This window comes from Diabrotica virgifera, chromosome 2 (genome assembly GCF_917563875.1).
Source record: "Diabrotica virgifera virgifera chromosome 2, PGI_DIABVI_V3a".
NCBI classification, from domain to species: domain Eukaryota; kingdom Metazoa; phylum Arthropoda; class Insecta; order Coleoptera; family Chrysomelidae; genus Diabrotica; species Diabrotica virgifera.
The window spans coordinates 144,882,907-144,905,903 of record NC_065444.1 but is presented as its reverse complement, the minus strand read 5'-3'; the positions used below and the strand labels follow the sequence as shown (position 1 = coordinate 144,905,903).

General features: G+C 33.4%; 1 protein-coding gene across 2 annotated transcripts in view; it reads left to right on the top strand.

Annotated features, from left to right (window-relative positions):
* Nucleotides 1–22,997, top strand: part of LOC126880258 (arylsulfatase B-like) — a 190,533-nt gene that overhangs the window by 14,345 nt on the left and 153,191 nt on the right. For both annotated transcript variants that reach the window (XM_050644028.1, XM_050644027.1), the window contains one exon: nt 17,159–17,318. In XM_050644028.1, coding sequence (XP_050499985.1) covers nt 17,315–17,318 — 4 coding nt within the window. In that variant the 5' untranslated portion in view covers nt 17,159–17,314. The remainder of the gene's footprint in view (nt 1–17,158; nt 17,319–22,997) is intronic.

Sequence of the window (22,997 nt, the reverse complement as noted above, 5' to 3'; positions counted from 1 at the left end):
AAAACAATCTTACTAAAGAGTTACTTATATGTTTGTACTTACATTATTTGAGGATGTTGAGCCTAGTTGTTAAACACTGACATATAAAACGAAATTTTGTCCTGGTACAAATCGTATATAAAAATTAAAATTAAAAACTATATATAAAAAATTGTTCTAAAAATCGAGTATAAATTGAAAAATGGTAAAATATTTTAAAAAATGATGTATGTCAAATGGCATTTTTGAAAATGTCTAACAAATGTTATATCGATTTTTATTAAATTTTGTTTGAATTCATACGGAAACGTCACTACCACTGAACCAATTATAATTATTTAATAAATGTTTTTTAAATTTTGAAATAGGAAAATTCCGAAATGAGAATAAAACAGTTTTAATCAATGCAAAGTTTTTTTTTTTTTTTTTTTTTTTTTTTTTTTTTTTTTTTTTTTTTTAAAGTAGATGTCTTTTTTATTATGTGATTTATATTGAAAAAATCTATAAATTATATATTAAATGAAAGAAGAATTTGAATTATTAAATTTAAATTGGTTATTTTTATCTAAGGTGAGTAAATAAGAATAAATTTCACTGAGATGTCTTACATCTGATTTTTTGTTTATTGAATTTTCTTCTTGAAAGATAAAAGCCATTTCCAAAAAGAGTCTTTTGTTATATGAGTTCTCAGAAGCTAGTACTTTAGTATATTGATAATCCATTGTATGACCTTCTTTGGAAACGTGTTCTGCTAAAGCACAACGTTCAGGATGTAGTCTAGAATCACTTTTATGTGATATTATTCGAGATGATAAAGTTCTCGAGGTGATACCTATATAGTTCATATTACAACTATGACAAGGTATACTATAAACTACATTGGAACAAGATAATGCAGGAGTTTTATCTTTCAGTCTAGTAAAAATTGAGTTTATAGATAATGTGATACTATTAGCTATTTTTATGCCACTAATTTGATTAAAGATTCTGCATAGCTTTGGTGTGATGTTTTTAATGTAAGGGAGTGAAAAATATTTAAAGTTAATGGGTTCCTGGTTTTCTGTAACATTAGGAAGATTATTTAAATTTTGGTTGTTAATACTATTATTATTTGTGTATGAGATGTCAGATGTGTTAAAAAGTAATTTCTTTATAAGGGTTTTTGGATAGGAATTGTCAGTGAATATATTAAATAATATTTTTAGATTTGTATTATGAAATGAGCTGTCTGATATTTTTAAAACCCTTGATTTCATTTGTTTTATTAAATTAATAGATTTGTTAGACGTAGTAATACCAGTACTACCTTTTGACCTTTGTTTTATTAAGAAATATGTTGATGACATAATACTTAGCCTACCTTCCAATGCCTTGGATGAAATCTTATTCATCTTCAACAGTTATGATCCTTACATTCAATTTACCTTAGAAAGAGAAGATGAAAATGGTACTCTACCCTTCTTAGATACTAAATTTATTCGTAATACTACTACAAACACCTTAATGATTGACTGGTACCAAAAACCAATAAGCTCAGGTAGGTATATGAATTATTGGTCATACCATAAATTTTCTCAAAAAGTTAATTTAATAAAACAAATGAAATCAAGGGTTTTAAAAATATCAGACAGCTCATTTCATAATACAAATCTAAAAATATTATTTAATATATTCACTGACAATTCCTATCCAAAAACCCTTATAAAGAAATTACTTTTTAACACATCTGACATCTCATACACAAATAATAATAGTATTAACAACCAAAATTTAAATAATCTTCCTAATGTTACAGAAAACCAGGAACCCATTAACTTTAAATATTTTTCACTCCCTTACATTAAAAACATCACACCAAAGCTATGCAGAATCTTTAATCAAATTAGTGGCATAAAAATAGCTAATAGTATCACATTATCTATAAACTCAATTTTTACTAGACTGAAAGATAAAACTCCTGCATTATCTTGTTCCAATGTAGTTTATAGTATACCTTGTCATAGTTGTAATATGAACTATATAGGTATCACCTCGAGAACTTTATCATCTCGAATAATATCACATAAAAGTGATTCTAGACTACATCCTGAACGTTGTGCTTTAGCAGAACACGTTTCCAAAGAAGGTCATACAATGGATTATCAATATACTAAAGTACTAGCTTCTGAGAACTCATATAACAAAAGACTCTTTTTGGAAATGGCTTTTATCTTTCAAGAAGAAAATTCAATAAACAAAAAATCAGATGTAAGACATCTCAGTGAAATTTATTCTTATTTACTCACCTTAGATAAAAATAACCAATTTAAATTTAATAATTCAAATTCTTCTTTCATTTAATATATAATTTATAGATTTTTTCAATATAAATCACATAATAAAAAAGACATCTACTTTAAAAAAAAAAAAAAAAAAAAAAAAACTTTGCATTGATTAAAACTGTTTTATTCTCATTTCGGAATTTTCCTATTTCAAAATTTAAAAAACATTTATTAAATAATTATAATTGGTTCAGTGGTAGTGACGTTTCCGTATGAATTCAAACAAAATTTAATAAAAATCGATATAACATTTGTTAGACATTTTCAAAAATGCCATTTGACATACATCATTTTTTAAAATATTTTACCATTTTTCAATTTATACTCGATTTTTAGAACAATTTTTTATATATAGTTTTTAATTTTAATTTTTATATACGATTTGTACCAGGACAAAATTTCGTTTTATATGTCAGTGTTTAACAACTAGGCTCAACATCCTCAAATAATGTAAGTACAAACATATAAGTAACTCTTTAGTAAGATTGTTTTGTGATGTGCAGTGTTTTTAGTGAAAGTATTGACTCTGCATTTCTCAAAACAATTTTTTGTTGTTTTTGTGTTTTTGGGGATCCTCGACACCTGGTTTAGTGAGAGGAAACTATGGTGTTCTGGATTTTTGGTAACACAAAGATAGCAATTATTATTGATTTCAGTTAGCCTATTTGTTAAATACTGTCTATTTATGATTGTAGTTTCCCTGATGATGAAAATAAACATTTTCGAAAGCTTGGAACTATTATAAAGAGTTTTCTTTGAGATTGCTGCTACCCCAATATTTCAGCCTTGTTTCCTAACTGTTCAGCAAATATTATATACCTGTTATATATATATATATATATATATATATATATGTTCGGAAAGGTTTCCGCGGTTAATACAATGAAACTTAAAGCTAAAATCAATATCAACAAAAGAATTAATATTAAAATTAAACTCACCAGGCTTCCGGGTTGAACCGCGTCGTTGGTTTCTAGGCCGAGCTTTCGACGTCCTCTCTGACGTCATCTTCAGGGCTTCCGGGGTCTCAGTCTCCTGAGGCTCCAGACACTACACTCACTACTCACTACTTCACTACTCACTGCAATACTGTTGTTGCTGACGCTGGGGCGGTCATTTATACCGTGGACTGATGTGACTGACGTGGCTGTCGATGACGTGGCGGAGTGGGAATTAGTGCGAAGATTATTTGGAGTGGCGCGAAGATTTTTGACGGCGGGAATTGTATTTGTAGATGGAGCGGACGATGTTTTCTTTAGGAGGGGTCTCCAAGTCGAAGGTAAACGGATGCCGTCATCTCTTTTATTGAGACAATTTGGCCGTTTTTCGATTTCTATGGCTTCTCGGATAATCCTTTGTTTATAGAAGCGGATGGGGGCTATGGTTCTGGAGTGTTCAAAGTCAATTTTGTGACCTGTATGAAGATGGTGTTGGCCTAGGGCTGAAACTGAATCGGAATTGCGAACAGATATGGAATGTTCATAAATCCTATTTTGGATTCTACGATTGGTTTGTCCTATGTAAGATCGGGGGCAGTCTGCACAAGGAATTTCATAAACTCCGTGTTGTTCATTTGGAATGTTGTCTTTGACGGATCGGACAAGAGATGAAAGTTTTTGTTGGGGGGTAAATACTGTTTTTATTCCTCGTGGTTTAAGAATTCTGTCGATTTTGTCAGTAACACCTTTGATATATGGAAGAAAAGCTTTCGTATGATCAGGATCTGACTCTTTGGGTGGTGATTGAGCGGGAGATTGAAGTTTATGGATGCTCCTATCGATGTGATTTTCGCGGTAACCGTTTTGGATGAGGGCTTGTATTAAAGAAGAGAGTTCAGTAGATCTACTTGCATCATCGGAAAGACGGATTGATCTGGAGACAAGAGTATTAATGACTGAATTAATTTGAGAAAGTGGGTGATGAGAGTTGCCATGCAAGTAGCGGTTGGTATGGGTGGGTTTTCGATAAACAGAGTGATGAAAACCTTGTGATTGGTTCTTCTTAATAAGAACGTCGAGAAACGGTAAGGATGAGTCAGTCTCCATCTCCATCGTGAACTGGATACTGGGATGTATACCATTCAGATGGGTCTGAAAAGACGCTAAAGCATTCCTGCCGTGGGGCCAAATGACGAATGTATCGTCAAGATATCGTAGCCAACATGTGGGTTTGAGCGTAGATGTGGATAGTGCTCGGGTCTCAAAATCTTCCATAAAGATATTAGCAATTACTGGAGAGAGTGGTGAGCCCATTGGGGCACCATTTATTTGTCTGTAGAATTGATTTTGAAAGATGAAATAAGTGTTGGACATGCAATGTTTAATGAGAGATAATTGGTCTTGCTGGATACTGTGTTTCGTTTCCAGAATATTTAGGGTGTCATCTATAGGAATGTTAGTAAAGAGTGAAACGATGTCGAAACTGACTAGAATGTCTGAGGGTGAGATAGGATATTGTTTGAGAAGTTCATTTCATCGACATTCAGAAATTCCAGAATCGACAGAACATTCCATATCTGTTCGCAATTCCGATTCAGTTTCAGCCCTAGGCCAACCCCATCTTCATACAGGTCACAAAATTGACTTTGAACACTCCAGAACCATAGCCCCCATCCGCTTCTATAAACAAAGGATTATCCGAGAAGCCATAGAAATCGAAAAACGGCCAAATTGTCTCAATAAAAGAGATGACGGCATCCGTTTACCTTCGACTTGGAGACCCCTCCTAAAGAAAACATCGTCCGCTCCATCTACAAATACAATTCCCGCCGTCAAAAATCTTCGCGCCACTCCAAATAATCTTCGCGCTAATTCCCACTCCGCCACGTCATCGACAGCCACGTCAGTCACATCAGTCCACGGTATAAATGACCGCCCCAGCGTCAGCAACAACAGTATTGCAGTGAGTAGTGAAGTAGTGAGTAGTGAGTGTAGTGTCTGGAGCCTCAGGAGACTGAGACCCCGGAAGCCCTGAAGATGACGTCAGAGAGGACGTCGAAAGCTCGGCCTAGAAACCAACGACGCGGTTCAACCCGGAAGCCTGGTGAGTTTAATTTTAATATTAATTATTTTGTTGATATTGATTTTAGCTTTAAGTTTCATATATATATATATATATATATATATATATATATATATATATATATATATATATATATATATATATATGTTTCCAGATAAATTAGACTCTTTGTTTTTCTAGAATTGCCGGCCTTGATGCTGTATCGAAAGCACTTTCTATCAGCCCTATTCGCTGTGAGCCGATGAGTAGAGGGGATTTAACAGTTTTCGCCAGCGGTGTTAGTGGCAGTTTTGTGCATTGAATTTGAACAATTTTATCAGAAAAGTACAAGTTTTAAACCGCGAGAGAGCGCTACCGACGAAACTCACAGCCAATAAAAATAGAGGTAACCTCTAACTCTCACATAGGCTTCTTTTTTTTTTCTAAATGACCTCTTGCGTGAGCAGTCATCCAGCCGCTTGAATTTATATATTAAATATTAAAATTATAATGAATAAAATAAAAAAAAACATAATTACTTTTACTATTAATTCTGTGTATTCGTTCAGTAATAAGGTTACAATAATATTTCAGTTCATAATTTGTGTTTTTCTAGATAAATATCTATTTTTCTCGTTTTATATATTTCACATACACCAATTTTATCAGAAAAGTACAAGTTTCAAACCGCGAGAGAGCGCTACCGTCGAAACTCACAGCCAATGGACCGTGATAGTGTGACGTCAAAACGTCAAAAAGGTTTCCAAATATTGATATAAAAATACCCAAACAAAGCAACTGTCAATTGATTATACACGTGATTTGTGTAATAATTTTTAATTTTATTTTGTTTTAACAATCATCTACACATTTTTTCTGAAGACACAATCCTTGTTAGTCATATCAATCATATTGCTTTTAATTTTATAAATGTTCTTACACAGAATCAAGGATTTACACACTACATAGTATTTACTGCGTTTCTTCAGGTTTTTAACCAGTCCTATTTGCAAATATGGCGGGAAATATACTATGAGCATTGATTACAATCACGGGTACCCAACACATTACCATTTTGTAAAAATTAAACATCCTACAAGCAATATATTCCAATTATAAAAACCAAAACAAACACCATGTGTGAATTTCTGCTTTGTTTGGAAACCATTTCAGAGTAGCCAACAGTGATTTGACGTCACGACTATCACGGTCCATTCTGTAACTTTTAACAAGTCGAATCGTAATTACCTGAATGGAATGTAATTACCCGGAATGTAATTACCTGATCGTAATTACCCGGAATGTTTGATATCTATCGCGTCATTTTAGTGTTTGGATTGGCATTCTGTAACTCACATCGTAATCAAGATAAATCGAAGTCGGCAATTTCTATTTCACGCTGCGCTGTCAGGACGGGTTGGCAACACCGCATTGTCAAGTGAAATTAGTGTTCTGTGAGATGTCTGTTACTGGTTCTAAATTTGAAATTGTATCAATGTTCAAATGTTCAAATCAAATGTTCAGTTGCATTTAAAAAATAGTCTTCAAATAACAAAAAAGAAAAGTTTTGAAAAGTAAACAATATAACAATATAACATGTAAATATTGGACACAAAAAGCTCAAAGATGATAAATGATTTTAAATCAAAGTTAATTAAAATTGTTATAAAAAAGAAGATAAACTGATAAATAAAAAAGATAAATGAAGAAAAGATATATGATGTAATATATTACTAATAATATACAATCTTAAGATTTGATTCCAGCTAAAATAACTGATAAACAACTTTTCCCAAAATGATGCGGCTTTATGTAAATAAAAAAAAAACTTTTCCCAAAAATGGCGCCTTTTCTATAAATATTTTCTTTTCTATAAGCGTTGATTGATAAAAATACAAGTATAATAAACTGGTATAATATATTTATCAGTCAATGCTATAAGTCCATCTTTATATTTTAAACGTTCTTGTACAATTTATTCTTGTACATTATGCCAATGATTGAAATTGTACAAGAAATAAACAAAAAAGTATGGCAAGACTGTAACTGGCAAACTTTCAGCATTCAGATACCAAATAAAACGAGGTTAGGTACAATGCATACTCGTACAACATGACTAAATTAAATATACAATTATCCAAGTAAATAACACCACAGACTACAGACTAAAAAATTAAAAGGTACAGATACAAAAGGTAAAAATACTATAAATAAGGAGTAATATATTATTTTTTGCACGATTGATCATTTTTGACTGTTTACCGTGACATATTTTACGTCAGTAGGTGACATTTACTAGCAACTCGACGGTAAGTAATCCAACTCGACGGTAAGTACTCCAACTCGACGGTAAGTAATTCACTTACCGTCGAGTTAAAAAATCTCTTAATTTTAATTTATTTTTTGAAAGAATAAAGAAAACTATCGAAATATTTATTAATATTGAAACTTATGGTACAATTTGTTAAATTATTTAATGAAATCCCACTTATATTACCTTGTGAACTAGAAATTCTTCATCCGGTGCTTCCATCAGAAATTTTTCAAATTGCTCCCGTGTAAAAATGCTCGCTTTCTTAGACCTATAGCCAACATTTTTTCTCTTCAAATACGCGATCAAAGTTGAAAACTTCGAAATATCAATGCCATCATGAAGAAAAACGGTGGATTTAATCATTGAATATTCTGCCCAGAGGCTTCCAGGAGCTTTCAACTGCATATGTCGTTGAACGAAATATGCCAATAGAGTCTTTTCTTCGATTATTAAATTCTTGCCTTCGCACCATTTTTTAAAACTTTGGTAGGTATTTTGATAACGGATTTTGGATTTTTCGGGAATAATTGCGGAACACCCTTCTTCCCAAGCCCGTTCAATTTCTTCAAATTCACTTTCGCTCATATTTTAATTTATAATAATCAAAATTGTACTTAAAATTATTGACAACTAAATAAAAACTCAATTCTCCATTGTTGTTATGCACCCTAGTTACTACCTAACAACCAAAGTATCTATCTTGATAAAATGAATGAAACTAGTCAATATGACGAAAATGTTTAATTTTATAATTTATAATGGTATCAATCGTGCAAAAAACGTTATAAGCATGTCGAACGTTAAGGGTAACCGATCTCAGACAATAATTGGAGTCGTCGCTCCGCTCCTCCTCCAAAAAATTGTCTTCGATCGGTATAAAACCCTTACCGTTCTCCATACTTAATATACTATTTAGTAGATATAAAATATAAACGTCAAAACAAAATTCAATGCGCTCGCGTCAAGCACAATTCCGATATCGAAATCTAATTTCGACAGGGTTAATGTTGTCGAAGTGATTTCTATTCAATATTCCGATTGTAGAAATTCTGAGGGAGTTATGGAATACCGATTTTGACTATTTCTATTCGACTTGGCCACTTCTATTCGATTTTATGTACTTCTATCATCGAAATGAGTTACAGAATAGGCATGTATACATTGACATATTAAGCGTAGACAAGGCATACTCACCAAAAAATCGTAACGCGGAAACAGCATGGAAACAGTCGATCGGTGGTCTATCTATCTCTTATAACCAAATGATCCCGCGCATGTGATAGCCAAATATTACTGGACCACTCAATTCCATGTCGGCGTTACACCTCGATGCATTGAGTGGCATATGACTAGCCCGGTCTATCCTTAACATGTCTCTGCATGTATATCGAGAGAGAAAGTTACAAGGTTATTTCTATTAGAGAACGCTTCTATATCAGATTGAAGAGTGATAAGATTATCCATTGTGCAACGATTTGGACGAAATCCTGATTGGGCGGAATTGATTATGTGTTTCAAGATACCAAAGCAAGCGTTCGTTGACAATTTTTTCCAGGAGTTTGCAAAGTGTGCACGTTAATAATAAGATGGGTCTAAATGACAGTTACATTGGTAGAAGTATCATTTTTCTTGAGTGGAATAGTTATACCTTGTCGCGAAAATGATGGAAATTGTTTACCTAGCCATATGTTGTAGAATTATAGTAACTTTATTGGGGAATCTTCATGAAGATGTTTTAGAAATATCGATGAAATGTCATCTTGCCCTGCAGCACTATGTTTTAGGGAATTAACAACTTCGAGTAATTCGTCGATCGTTAGTGGGAGATTGACACGATGATCATCGGAATTTGGATTCTTATGTGCAATGCATTTAACCGTTGACTGATAAATTTACTGGAAGATGCGAAACTAAATGAGCGTTTATGTACGACACCAGTGGTTTTAGAAATAGATGGCGTTATCAGCTTTCTAGGTGCGAGATTGAATTTACCTGAGACAACGATGAGACGTATTCAGGTAGCTTTGGTTATCGGAATTTGGGGTCGGTCGGGTCGATCGGATTATAATAAAAATTATTTAATTCTTTTGATGCATTTAAATTTGAGTTCTCATTCAACGATAACAATGGCAATCTTTAAAATAATTATTGGAGTGTATCTATGTATTACTTTCTAAACTCGTTTTTAAATTAGCAAGAATAATTTTGTAGTTGTAATTTGTCTTCTAATTTGAATTCTTGAAACAAATCATTAAATATTATAAAGTTTATTTAATAATTTTATATAATATATATAACAATATAATTTATTTAATAAAAAATTTATTTAACGAGAAAAATACTCACTGGGTGATTTTAGATATTGTACATTTCTTATTTGCCTCATAATCTCGATAAAAAAATAGGTAGTTATTTTCGTTAATTACAGTCTCTTCTGATAATTGTATATTTTGTTTGGAGATATTGCAAACGTATTTACTTAAATGAAATTGACTTAGTAACCCGCTCGGCCACTTTAAACTCTTCGAGAGAAAAATGGTAAGGACTCATGAATTGTTGCAATCGCGATTTCCAACAATTTCTTCCAAGTTTTTTCGTGCCGTCGATATTTTCCGAGTTAGAGGGAAAATAGTGACTAAGTATTGAATTATTTATTATTAACTTTACTTCTTAAAGGTGCCGTGTATTTATGCGTAGGCGTCCACTGTGCATTGTATTGTCAGGTGAGATACTAGATAGTCACGATTACATTATTCTATTACGAGTAATTTCATTAATATCATTTGGCGAATATTACCCAGCCATGACATCTTTTTCTAGACCTCTCTTACCCTCTATATTTCCTTCGAGTTCCAGTTGCCGACAACTATATCGTTCTCCTCGCAATATGTCCCTAAGTATGTCCATAATATTTTAAGCATTCGGTGCAGGCACCTTATTTCAAAGACTTCAAGTTTGTTAGTGGAGCTGGTCTTTATTATCCATGTTTTCATTACATACAAGAGAACAAGCCAAACGTAACACTTTAGCGTATTGTACAGTAGAAAAAAATGAAAGAATGAACCCATGAACGAACATATAAAACACGCTGTATTTTCATGTCACCGTGTCAAAAAATTGGCCAGCACAGGTACATGTAATAATTATTATTACATGTACTTGCGCTGGGCAATTTTCTTTGCGACATGTTGACAGGAAAATACAGTGTGTTTTATATGTTCGTTCATGGGTATTCTTTGATTTTTCCGACTGTATCTCAGGTTGAAACCCAAATTTCAGTGAACAGTCATAAGAGTCTGGACGTCGACATCCCATTGTTTATGAGAGATATTTTTCATTAAGTTAAGCCCGTTTGAGCTGACAGTCGGAGTGAGTGTATATTGTCTTACCAAGATAGACGATTATTCAGTTTTATTCCCAAGAAGTTAATCAATTCTGAATAATTTATTGTAAACTCTTTGGGAACTACTTACTAACTTTTGCTCTCAGAACGAATTTAGAATAAACAATACGTTCTTCAGACACAAAGATCAAGAAAAATATACATTCAAAAATACAAGACCACACATATCCGATATTGATTATATGTATATTGACAAACAGAAACATCCATTATTCTCAAGTACTAGACATAAGATGTTTAAGTGCAGCTAATATCGGAAGTGATCACAACCTAGTACTTGGAAAAATCAGAATACATCTACGAAAAACAGGAAAAAAGACCCTATTGAATGTGAGACAAGAATAAAAGTAGAACAGCTACAAGACTTGTCAACACGAGATCTATACCAGACAAGACTGCAAAAAGTACTGAACGAAAACTACATAACACCAGATGAAGACATAGAAGAAAGTTGGAGGAAGATTAGAGATAATATCAAAATGGCAGCAACGGACGCACTTGGAGAACTTAAGATAAGTCAACATATACGAAAGAAAAGGAGAACACCCCATGGATCTGTGAAGAAATAAAAATAAAATGCCAAGAAAAAAAGAAAATCTAGCTAGAATACAAATTCAAAAGAACGAGACAAACATATGTGAAGAATCTAAAAGAGTTTGAAATGAGTTAAACTCAATAGTAAGAAGGAAGAAAACAGAACATTGGTAAGCATTTTCAAAAGAGATGTATCACGACTTATACGGGATACAAAAGGAAATGTGGAAAATGATAAGAGGTCAAGCAGCAGAGATGAAGGAATTGATAGAAGTAAAACATATTGATACAAATACATGGACAACTTACCTAGAAAACCTGTATCAAACAGCTAATCATGAAGAACTGGAAAACCAGGATTAGAATCGGATGAGCAAACAGAAATTAAAGAGGAAGATATAACGAACGCCTTAAAACAGATGAAAAATCGAAAAGCACCAGGGAAAGATGGAATAGCTAATGAAATTTTAAAATACGGAGGAGAGAGACATCACAAAGAACTGAATATCCTGATAAGTAAAATAATAAATACAGGAAGAATTCCAGAAGAATGGAATACCACTCAGATGATAGCGTTATTAAGAAAAGTGATAGGGCAGACCCCAGTAATTTTAGAGGGATAAATTTACGGAGCACTATACTGAAACTCCCAACAAAAATACTGATGAAGAAAATAATGGCGTGCATAAATATATCGGTTGAACAACAAGGATTTAGAAGGGGAAGATCATAACGATGCAGTTTTTGTGATAAGACAAATAGCGGAGAAATCATTAGAGTATAACAAGCGAGTGTTTTTCTGTTTTATATACCTAGAGAAAGCGTTTGATAGAATACAATTAAAAGACGTGATACACCTACTATATGACAAAAATTTACCACTGGATATTATAAAACTGATAGAAAACATTTATGTACGAAATAAAATAGAAATGAAAGTCAATGGAATAATAACAGAACCCATATTATAGAAGCAAACACAGGAATCAAGCAAGGAGATTCACTAATCCCTCTACTTTTTAACATAACGCTGGATGCAATAATAAAACAAGTGAAGAAAAAAAGAGGGTAAAAAATGGGCGATAAAGAGATAAAAATACTCTGTTACGCTGATGACACCGTGTTAGTAGCAAAGTGCGAAGACGACCTACAAAGATTACTGCACGAATTCAACATTAACGTAAAAGAAATGAATATGAAAATATCAGCTTAAAAAACAAAAAGCTTAGTAATATCCAAAGAACCAATAAGATGCAAATTGGACTTAGACAATAAAAGTAAATACCTGGGAATTAATCTATCAGCCGACAATAATATCGAAGAAGAGGTTAAAGACTAATAATTAAAGCCAGTAGAACGGCCGGATGCCTAAACGACACAATTTGGAAAAACAAATACCTTAGAGTGGAAACAAAGGACCGAATATATAAGTCATTTGACTGAAGTTATTAGACCAGTTATGACTTACACTGCCTAAACAAGATCAGATGCAAGCAAAATACAAAGACATCTGGATACCAACAAAATGAAGATCTTAAGAAGGATTGCTGGAAAAGGACTACGGGACAGGGTAAGAAGTGAGGAAATCAGGTGCATATGTGGGATAGACAATATAAATACCTGGGTAAAGAATAGAAAAGAAGAGTGGAATCAACACATAAGCAGGATGTCTGAATCAAGCACGTTACGCTGAAAATAAAGTTGGTCCTATTTTGTAAAAATAGTTTTAAAAAAGCGTGAAAATCACCCTCTAAAAGGGAACTTGCATAAAATTTTTATTTCGAAAGAGATGCTATAAATTTGCTATAAATCACAACAGAACACGATTTAAAAAGAAAAAAAGTAGTTTGTGTTTTTGGTTTGGCCCCTCAAGACGAATAAAATCAAATTATTGTTACCGCTTCACAAGTGACTTTACTTATGTATTGTTTATAATACATATGATCTATAAGTTTAATCGTAAATTTAGTTATACAGTACTTTTTTTTATTTTGAATAAAAATGCCTTTTTTTTTAAATAATTTTTTAATTATCAGTGATACGAAATATCCCAAAGTGTAAAGGTTTTGGTTTTCTGAATATTTTGTTTTACTGTAATACAAAAATTGGTTAAGATATGGCTGTTCCGAATTTGCATATACTCGTGATTAGTGACTCATTGAAGTCCTTTCAACTACAGCCTTTCAAAAATAAGCACTTTGAACCGATGAAACTTACAGATCCTCTATAATAAGCATACATACGTAAAGTAACTTATGAAGCGCTACTGATTAATTTCATTTGAGATGCTAATTAGGAGGTGATTTTTAGATTTTTTTACAAAAAAAGGGATCAACTTTATTTTGTGCGCAACTTGTTTACTTCTGATACTAGAAACTCAAAAAAATAAAGCTGTTTATAAACTTTTTAAAAAAGTTATGATGAGTTTTCCCGAAAAGTTCTTAATTTTTTGGTTATTTCATGTAGAAATATTCAATTTTGAATTTGACAAATAATAAAAACCTACTTTTCATTAGCTACAACTCTGCTTTTACTGGGTCTACGACTTCATAATATGTCATATTTATATAAAACATTTTTTTCACTTTTTGATAAGCTGTATTTTTGCTATGAATGTTTTTTTGGTGAAATACTTCTTTTTTTAGTTATTTGCGAAAATCCGTCTAAAAACGTACTATTTTTTGAGAAATGAATATATTCACTCGCAAATAACTCGAAAAGTATTTACTTGTGAGGTCAAGACTAGTGAAAAAACTCTATAGTCAATTTATATTTCCAACATTTTTGCAGAAACAAAAACAAAAAAAAATTAATACAGATTAATATAATAGTGACTGCTGCGTTAAAATTTTGAATACGGGCCATGTAAAATAACCGCGTGTTCTTGGCTAGTTCCTTGAGTAGGGGGAATTTTACTCTTCCCTCTAAGGCTAGTTCCAACAAATTTAAGCTAGGCGCGCCACTATACGGGCAGGTTTTAAAGACAACAAAATAATGCATAGGCTTTCGTATTTTTCCGTATTTATCAATCAACGATTTAACTCTGCCTGGGGTAGGGTGAGGAACGGGTGGACCGAGTAGCTCTGAAATCACCTTACTGCAGCCGGTCCCAAGCCCGGATAAAAGAGGAGTGTTGAGCGGAGGGTTAACTACCTACCTTCGGAAAAAGAAGCTAGTTATGAAAACTGCATCTTTGCCTCGGAACCAGACGGATAAACACAAAAAACGACCAATGCAATGTAAAAGGACTATGAATATCGGAACTTGGAACGTCCAGAGTTGGTACAGACCTGGAGCTGCCACAAATGCTGTGGAACAACTAGAAAACATAGGAATGGATATACCAGCAGTCCAAGAAATAAGATGGCCAGACGATGGAAATATAAAAATAAGTAAATACACCATCTTCTTCAGCGGTAACAAAAACGGAAGACATGAATCTGGAACGGGCTTTGTGATTAGAGACGGCCTAGTACACAATATACTAAATTTCAAACCTATAAACGAAATGATATGCTACATCAAAATAAAGGGAGAACGATACAACATTTCGATCATCTCAGCTCATTCACCAACGGAAGAAAAGGATGAAGATATCAAGGATGAATTCTACGACGCCCTAGAAAGAATGATAGATACGATGCCCAAACAATACATGCGCATACTCTGCGGAGATTTTAATGCTAGAATAGGCAACATATAAGTATTATAATAATAAAAACTATCGGTATTACATATTATGAGACTTTCAAAATACGAAAATTTGTGTGGAGAAAGAGGACCAAAATAAAAAGGTGAATGTTCAAAAATTACCATCCTATATTATTTTATATCTTCGCCGTACATGCCGGTCAACTTTGACCGGTTGTTTCTCAGGAACCACTCGTCACAATTAAATGGTTTTTCTTTTAAAAGAGGTGTCCTGCCGCATTATTTCCAAAACCGTTTTCATAATTTAATTTAATACTTGTCAAAATATTCTATTTGTTTATAAGCCAAAAAATTGTTTTTAATTTTAAAATATTTCTGATTCCGCTTAAATAGTCCAATTTCAATTCTCTAAAGTACATCAGATAAGTATAGTGCCTTTTTATACAAAAATCTTATTTAATTTTATTCATCATTATTATCGTGGTTACTATGGCGACCGTAAATTTTTAAATAACAATTTAATTGTTGCTAAACTGTTTATTAAATTTCAATCGGCTTCTGTAAATATAATTTATATCAAAGTAGCTTTAATATCACCAAGGAATCTAATTATTGATAAATAATTACTTACCTAAAATTATAGTTGAAAATTAAAGATTTTGTTTAAAAACTCGCATTTTCCGAGGAAAATTTTTGTCGAATTAAATCGCGAAAAAGATGTCTGTCTGCAGAATGTAATTACGGTGAATTTTTATTTAAGTGTTTTTGGTGTAAAGTTAAAATCTTTGGAGTTATAGAGCAAAAATTGAAAAAAACACAATTTTCGCGCGGTATTTTGTTTATAAAAAAAGTAGCACACTAAGTATCTGCGGACTTTGCATATCTATATTATTAATATATAGAATCATAAGATTCAATTCCAGCAATAAAATTGCTGGTAGATAACTTTTCCTTGTAATTTGCTAATTAGCCCAGAGTATGTGAAAATATTCCTTGAAGAGGAAAGACAGACTGGTTTTGGTAATAAGTACGGTAATAATCTCACTTTTAGGAATATTGCTTATGTCTTCTATGACAGAAAAAGCATATTTTTTATTAATTTTTTTTTCTTAAAAAAATCGTCGTCTTCATTATTTTCCACGCGTAGTTGATACACAATGGTATTGTCATTTGCATGACAGATTTGAACTCCATTGCTACCAAAACGTTATGAAAAATAAAACTATTACATTAACATGAACAATATGGCAAAGTCACCCGTTCAGGTAAAGTGAGCCCATTCACTTTACGGTACTTAACTTAGATAATATTTTAAACTTAAAAGTCCTTGCAAACATTTCGGAATACATACATAGTAGAAATATTTCTATTGTATCACTATTGTATCATTTAGCATTCTGATGTTGCTAAGTCGAGCTGAAAATAACTGACAATAAAACTTCTTAAAAAGCTGGTAGGTTAGAATTGATCGTTTATTATAATCTTAAAGTTATGACTTTTATGATCTTCTTTTCAATATTTTATTTGGCATTACATTTTACAATTTGAGAAAATGGATATTTTATATTCATTATTATAAACAACTATTCTGAATGGGAAATAAGCCACAATTTAATTTAAAAAATTATTTTATTTTTATTAATATTTCTTCTTAGCTGGTGTTTCTAGGAACATCATCTAAGAGCGAACGTCGCCTTTTCCTTTATTATAATTATTACTGTTTGTCTAGTTTGTATTTTTTTTGAAAAAAAGCAATAAAGTCATTATTATTATTATTATTATTATTTTGTATTTTGACAACGAAATCCGATTTGGACGTCCAAACGTTAATAAAAGTCGAAATCTTTGTTTAGTTATAATATTATGGCTTATTTCCCATTTAGAATAGTTGTTTACAAAAATGTCACAAGGAAATAGCTTCAGAACAACATTTATCATTATATTACATTCTTCTAGGGTTGGAACGATTTTGGGTTACACGGATCTAGCCAAATACCTACCCCAAATATAGATGCTTTAGGATACAATGGGGTTATCTTGGATAAATTTTATACGCAACAGACATGTACACCCTCGAGAGCTGCATTATTAACAGGAAAATACCCTATAAGAATGGGTAAGTTTAAAAATTACAACACAGTAAAAAATCACATTTAAAAAATATTATTTCCACCTACCTTTACCGAAAGTATACTTTTCCGGACCTGATTGTAGGGAGCAAAATTGTACTTTTCCTCCCTAGGGAGGAAAATATTTTTACTCACAATCGGTTAGTAATTTATGGATTTCTAACCTTTGAAGTAATCAGGAAGCGACTTATTACTTACTTTATTTTCCCAGCTAGCCGGGAAAGTACTTTCCCGACTAGCATCTGTCACTTTTCTACCTGCAAATGTCAATGTCATTTTTGATTAAAAGATGGTTTAGAAAGAATAGAATCCACTCAACATTTATTTAATTAAGAAACAACAACAACAATAACAAAAAGAAAACTATTTGGAATTATAAATATTAATAGTTACATTGGAATTATGATTACTATTAACTATTGTTAAACTTGTTTTGTTACCTAGCAACGATCTCACAGGTTACTTAAAATAATTCATCTTATCACATAATGAAAATGGATACAGATATTTGAAACGAAATTATTATTGGTAGATTGTGAGTATTAGAAATCCATAAACTACTAACCGATTGTGAGTAAAATAGTATACAAACCTCGCGGGAACTCATTCTAGCCTCGCTTCTGTAGTTTACCTCGGTGCTTCGCACCTCGGTAAACTACCATGCCGCTCGGCTGAAATAGAGTACTTTCCCGCTAGGTATGTAATATACTATTCCTCCCTAGGGATGAAAAGTAAAAGTGACGTCATGGTATTTCATTCATGAAATGTAACTTACTGACGCCCTGTACAATATCTATTTTCTATTACGTAAGTATCTATACATTTTAACGTTTATTTATAAAACACCCTGTATTTTGCAGAATGATAAAAAACAGTAAATTGTTATTTTGATTTAACAATGTTTACATTAATAATTTGACTTATATTTGACAGTTGACAGTTATACTGTACCTACTTGTTAGTTTTGATTCGAATAAATTTTGTTGGTTAGTTACATAAATAAATTAAGTAAAAATAAAAAATGACTTGTTATTTGAGGAAGGTGGAAAAACCATATGTATAACATGGGAGTAAAGCGACTTTTCCTCCCTCGAATGATTACTGCCCTCCGCTACGCGTCGGGCAGTAAACTTCATTCTCGGGCGGAAAAGTAGCACTTTCCTCCCTTGTTATACAAATAGCTATTGTAGCACCTTATGATGGCTAATAGCCGAAAGCTTGAAATAAAAACTTAAAACAGTACACACTTAAAACAGTATATATATATATATATATATATATATATATATATATATATATATATATATATATATATATATATATATATATACCGGCAAAATTAGCCGAACACCTTAAAAATGGAACATGTTTGATGTCTCGAATTTCCTAAACCAGTAGTCCGATTTGAGTGATTCTTTTAGCATGTTATAGCCTTATTATTTAGGAATATCGCTATGATAATATTGTTGCTAGACAGGTAAATATTAGTAAAAGGGCTATGAGAGTTCTGGCTATTTGGTGGAGGCGCCCCATGTTATTTCTTATGGGAAAACGAATAAAATCGCTAAGGTTCATTCTGGTCATTTTTGACGCTTTTTGTTGTGGAGGCGCGACGGCTCGTAGGATCGTGAAGTGTGAGGGGTCGTTGAAAAGTATAGGGGGTAACGAATTCGTTAACACAAAAAACAAACGCAAAGATATTATCAAAAGGGCATTACTACATATCTCCGTTATTATTGGTCTGATGTTAATGATTAAAACGTTAAATGAAAGAGGAGGGTGTAGCGAATACGTTAAGATAAAAAACAACCACACATAGACATTGCCAAAACGGCATTACAGCATATCTTCTTTGCTAATGATCCGATTTTGACGTATGGGGTGTCAAATGAAAGCGGTGGCGACACAGAAGCCAACTGTCAATTCTTCTTCTGTCAACGTTCAACATTAACTGTCAATTCTTCTTCTTCTTTTCCGTATAGTGCCTAACAGAAAGTGACGTGAATGGCGTGACGCGAATGACGTGACGTTAACGTGATGTGAATAACGTGACGCGAATGACGTGACGTGACGTGAATAACGTGACATTTGAACGTGAATGATGTGACATTTACGTGACATTGATCAACAATGACCAGAGGGTTGTAAGAACTCATCGCTTATCTCAAGATCTCTTCTTCTTCGTTCCCGAAGAAGTGATCAACAATGACCAGAGGGTGTAAGAACGTTGTCACCTGATGTCACCTGTCTGTCACCTGTATACCTGTATGACGCAAACCTATTGTCACCTGTGTGTCACCTGGATACCTGTGTGTGTGTCACCTGGATACCTGTGTGTGTCACCTGTATACCTGTATGACGCAATAATTGCATGAAGAAGTGATCAACAACAATGACCAGAGAACAATATCTTTTCTTCTTCTTTCCCGAAAGAGGACCACCCTGTACGCTGAGTGCAAAAGTGGTCGCTTATCGCAAGATCTCTTCTTCTTTTCAGTAAAAAAGTACAGGGTGGTCGCCCGGCCTAGCCTAGCCTAGCCTCATCTGTATTCTTGAAACTCAATTGGTGGTAAAATAAAACAATATAAATAGATGAGAACAAATTTCATGTTCAATACATGATTTAAGCAAAAATTTTCGTCTATTCAAATAGAACCAGACATGAAGCTAGCCAAACAACATACCACGCTTAATGTGGAAAACACTTAATTTTAAAAATTATTGTTGAAATTGTAAAGAGAAAATTCGAATCTTCATGCAATAATATAAGACTTGATCAGTAAATAAGGTGTTTAAATAAAAACCAAAAAAAATCTACAACATATTTATTAATACATAGAAAAATTACAACGGTATTACAGTAGAAGAAAACCAGTGTCGTAGACGATCCACATTTCTTTCGGTGCATGAAAATAGTCCAACAGCGTGGCAGGGGTTTGTAGCAGGACCAACGTTTCCAGTAGCAAGAGGCGTACCATCAAACTTGCAAACATCAATAATAAGGGGAAAAACTCCAAAAATGTGACATTTCTTGCTTAAAAATGCTGCCTTTTGTTCTCCTCGGACATATATGTAATCAGCGGCATACAACAACTTGGTTTCAAGTATTTCATTTAGTTTGGACAATTCTACATCTCCATGAGAATATCGAATACCAAGCAGTTTTTTCTCCACGTATGATGCAGTCTTCTTATCCTCATTACTTAGCGCATTGAATGGTTTCGGAGGTAAAAAGATGTAATGGCTTCGTTTAAAACCTATTTCAATGGTAAGTTCTTTGGGAACAAACCACCCGTCCACATCGAATCCCTGAATATCTACGAATGCTACTCTCATGATGACTGCTCGTGTACTACTGACACTTTCTGCGCCTAATTTAGACTTTTTACAATTTCGGTAAGAGGGAAGTACTCCATTACACAGTCGTGAATTATAATACAATAGGCCTTGGTGTTGTCGGGAAAACCGTTATTCGCTTCAATATCGAGTTTTACGTCAACAGTGGATGCTTTCATGCTTTCTTCTTGTTTTGAACAATCGATGACGAACAATGCATGATGCTGGAAAGCTGAGAAATCGAGTAGAGGTCGCTTTTGTGGGGAATGTGCGTAGCTGGGATGAAATTCGGTATAGTTGAAATAGGCCTCGTTGTAGTCAGTTTTGCTAAAATCCAACTGCATTCTCTCGTTCGGAAAATATTCTCCATTTAAGGATAATCTAATACTTTGGATGCTGACATTATCAAATAAGGTAGGATCAGCTTTGATTGTGTTACGCTTTCCCGTTTGAAAGAAAACAATAACATAACGTGGTCTTTCAACTGATGTGCTAGTTTTAACGGCCCAAACTTCACGTCTAGCACCTTTGGTAATGGTAGGCAATTCGTGCAATTCCCACTTTCTAAACGGAATAACTATAGGGCGATCTTCTTGAATGGACGTCATTAGTTGTAGTTTAATTTCATCGTTGGGATATATGTGCTTCACTCTGAGCTCAATGTTGGTGATGTTAATCTTTGCTGTTGTAGCTGCATCTGTAATAATTAAACAATCGTTGTCGTTTCGAGCTCGAACTAGTCTTATTGTTTGACGACCACACGTAATCATTGGATAATCGTTGAAAATGTTAAAAATGTGCTTAAGAGGCATCTGTATGTTGAATGAAGTATCGTTTAGAATGGGATTATTAGGGTAATTCCAACCTGCCATAACCATATACTTGGAATCTTCCTGATTGTAACATGTCATAGCACGTACAGCACTTACGATACCAGGATCCCGCACTGTTTCCATCTCCCGTGCGCTTTCGCTGTACGTACACGAATCAAACAGAAAAGCACCCACATTATTTGCTAGCGTGATTGTTCCAGATCCCGCTTTATCGACGAGTGATCCTTTAATGCATAACAAGGTTTCGCTCATTTCAAAAAACGAGTCAACTTGATTAATGCTGAATTCAACAATATCATTGCAGTTGAATGATTTAATGAATGGTGCATATGTTCGGTATTCAGCCTTTCGAATCGATTCATCAAACGTTGGCTTACGATAAATATCGAATATTGAAGGCATTACTACGCTGTCTGAATGTTCTTGATTTTCATACACTGTCGTCATTTTTTAGTTTAAAACCAAGTGATTGTAAAACCAATTTTTTTGCGAACGTAAGATGTTTACGCTGAGACGGTTGTAATGGTGTTCTGTGGATACGATGTTGCCACTTAGACGGTTTCACAACTAATGGTGTTCTTGGAGCAGTAGATGGCCTTATTACTAGGCCCATTTCCCTCGTGATCTAAGTTCCAAAACCAACGTGCTCTCTTCTCCTCTAAAGTTTACAGGTCGTCCTTCTTGATCGAGAGCCAAGACAGTGATATTGGTAAGTTCACGCTGTGGCACAACGGGTAAATACAACAAATTGTGAGGAGTTTCGTCAATTGCGTACCCAGGATTCGATTGTATGACAAATTCGTAGATCGTGTGACCAGGTCTGTTACCGTCGAAGGCTCCGGTACTAATGTTACATTCAAAGCGTATGCTAGATACTTTAATAATCCTAACAGGTAGATCCGAAGAATACGTCTTTCCGGGATTGAGTATTGTCGGAGAAAATCCCAATACTGTACCAAGACTATCTGGTTGCTTAAACGAAATCTTATATTTGCTAAATATCTGACACTGCAACGTGTTGTGGTTAGGTTTTAGACTAAATATCGTTTCCGGTTTAAGCTCATTGTCGGCACCCAGTTTCTTTTGTATGTATTCTTCAATATCGGCAATTTCATAACATCCGTCGGGAAAAGCAAATTTTGTCAATTGGTTTTTGTCATTGTAGTAATAAAACTTGTTATTTTCAATGTTTGGTATACTGTTGTAGGAATGAAAGGTACAAAGAGCTATTTCATAATCTTTGTTCGGATCCAACACGATTGGTGTGGAAGGTTGAAATGAAAATGTATAATTGGTACTAACTACTCTCAACAACTGCGACATGATGACTGATTGAATTCAAAGGATTAATAGGTTATATAGTGGAATAAAAATCAATGTTATGTTCGCATATTTTTTATTTGTTCTAAAGCAAGTTTACATAAATGGCAAGATGCTTGAGAATCGGCTGGTCCATCCCAGTGAGTCCTCCAATCTGGCCTGTTGTAATGTACGAAG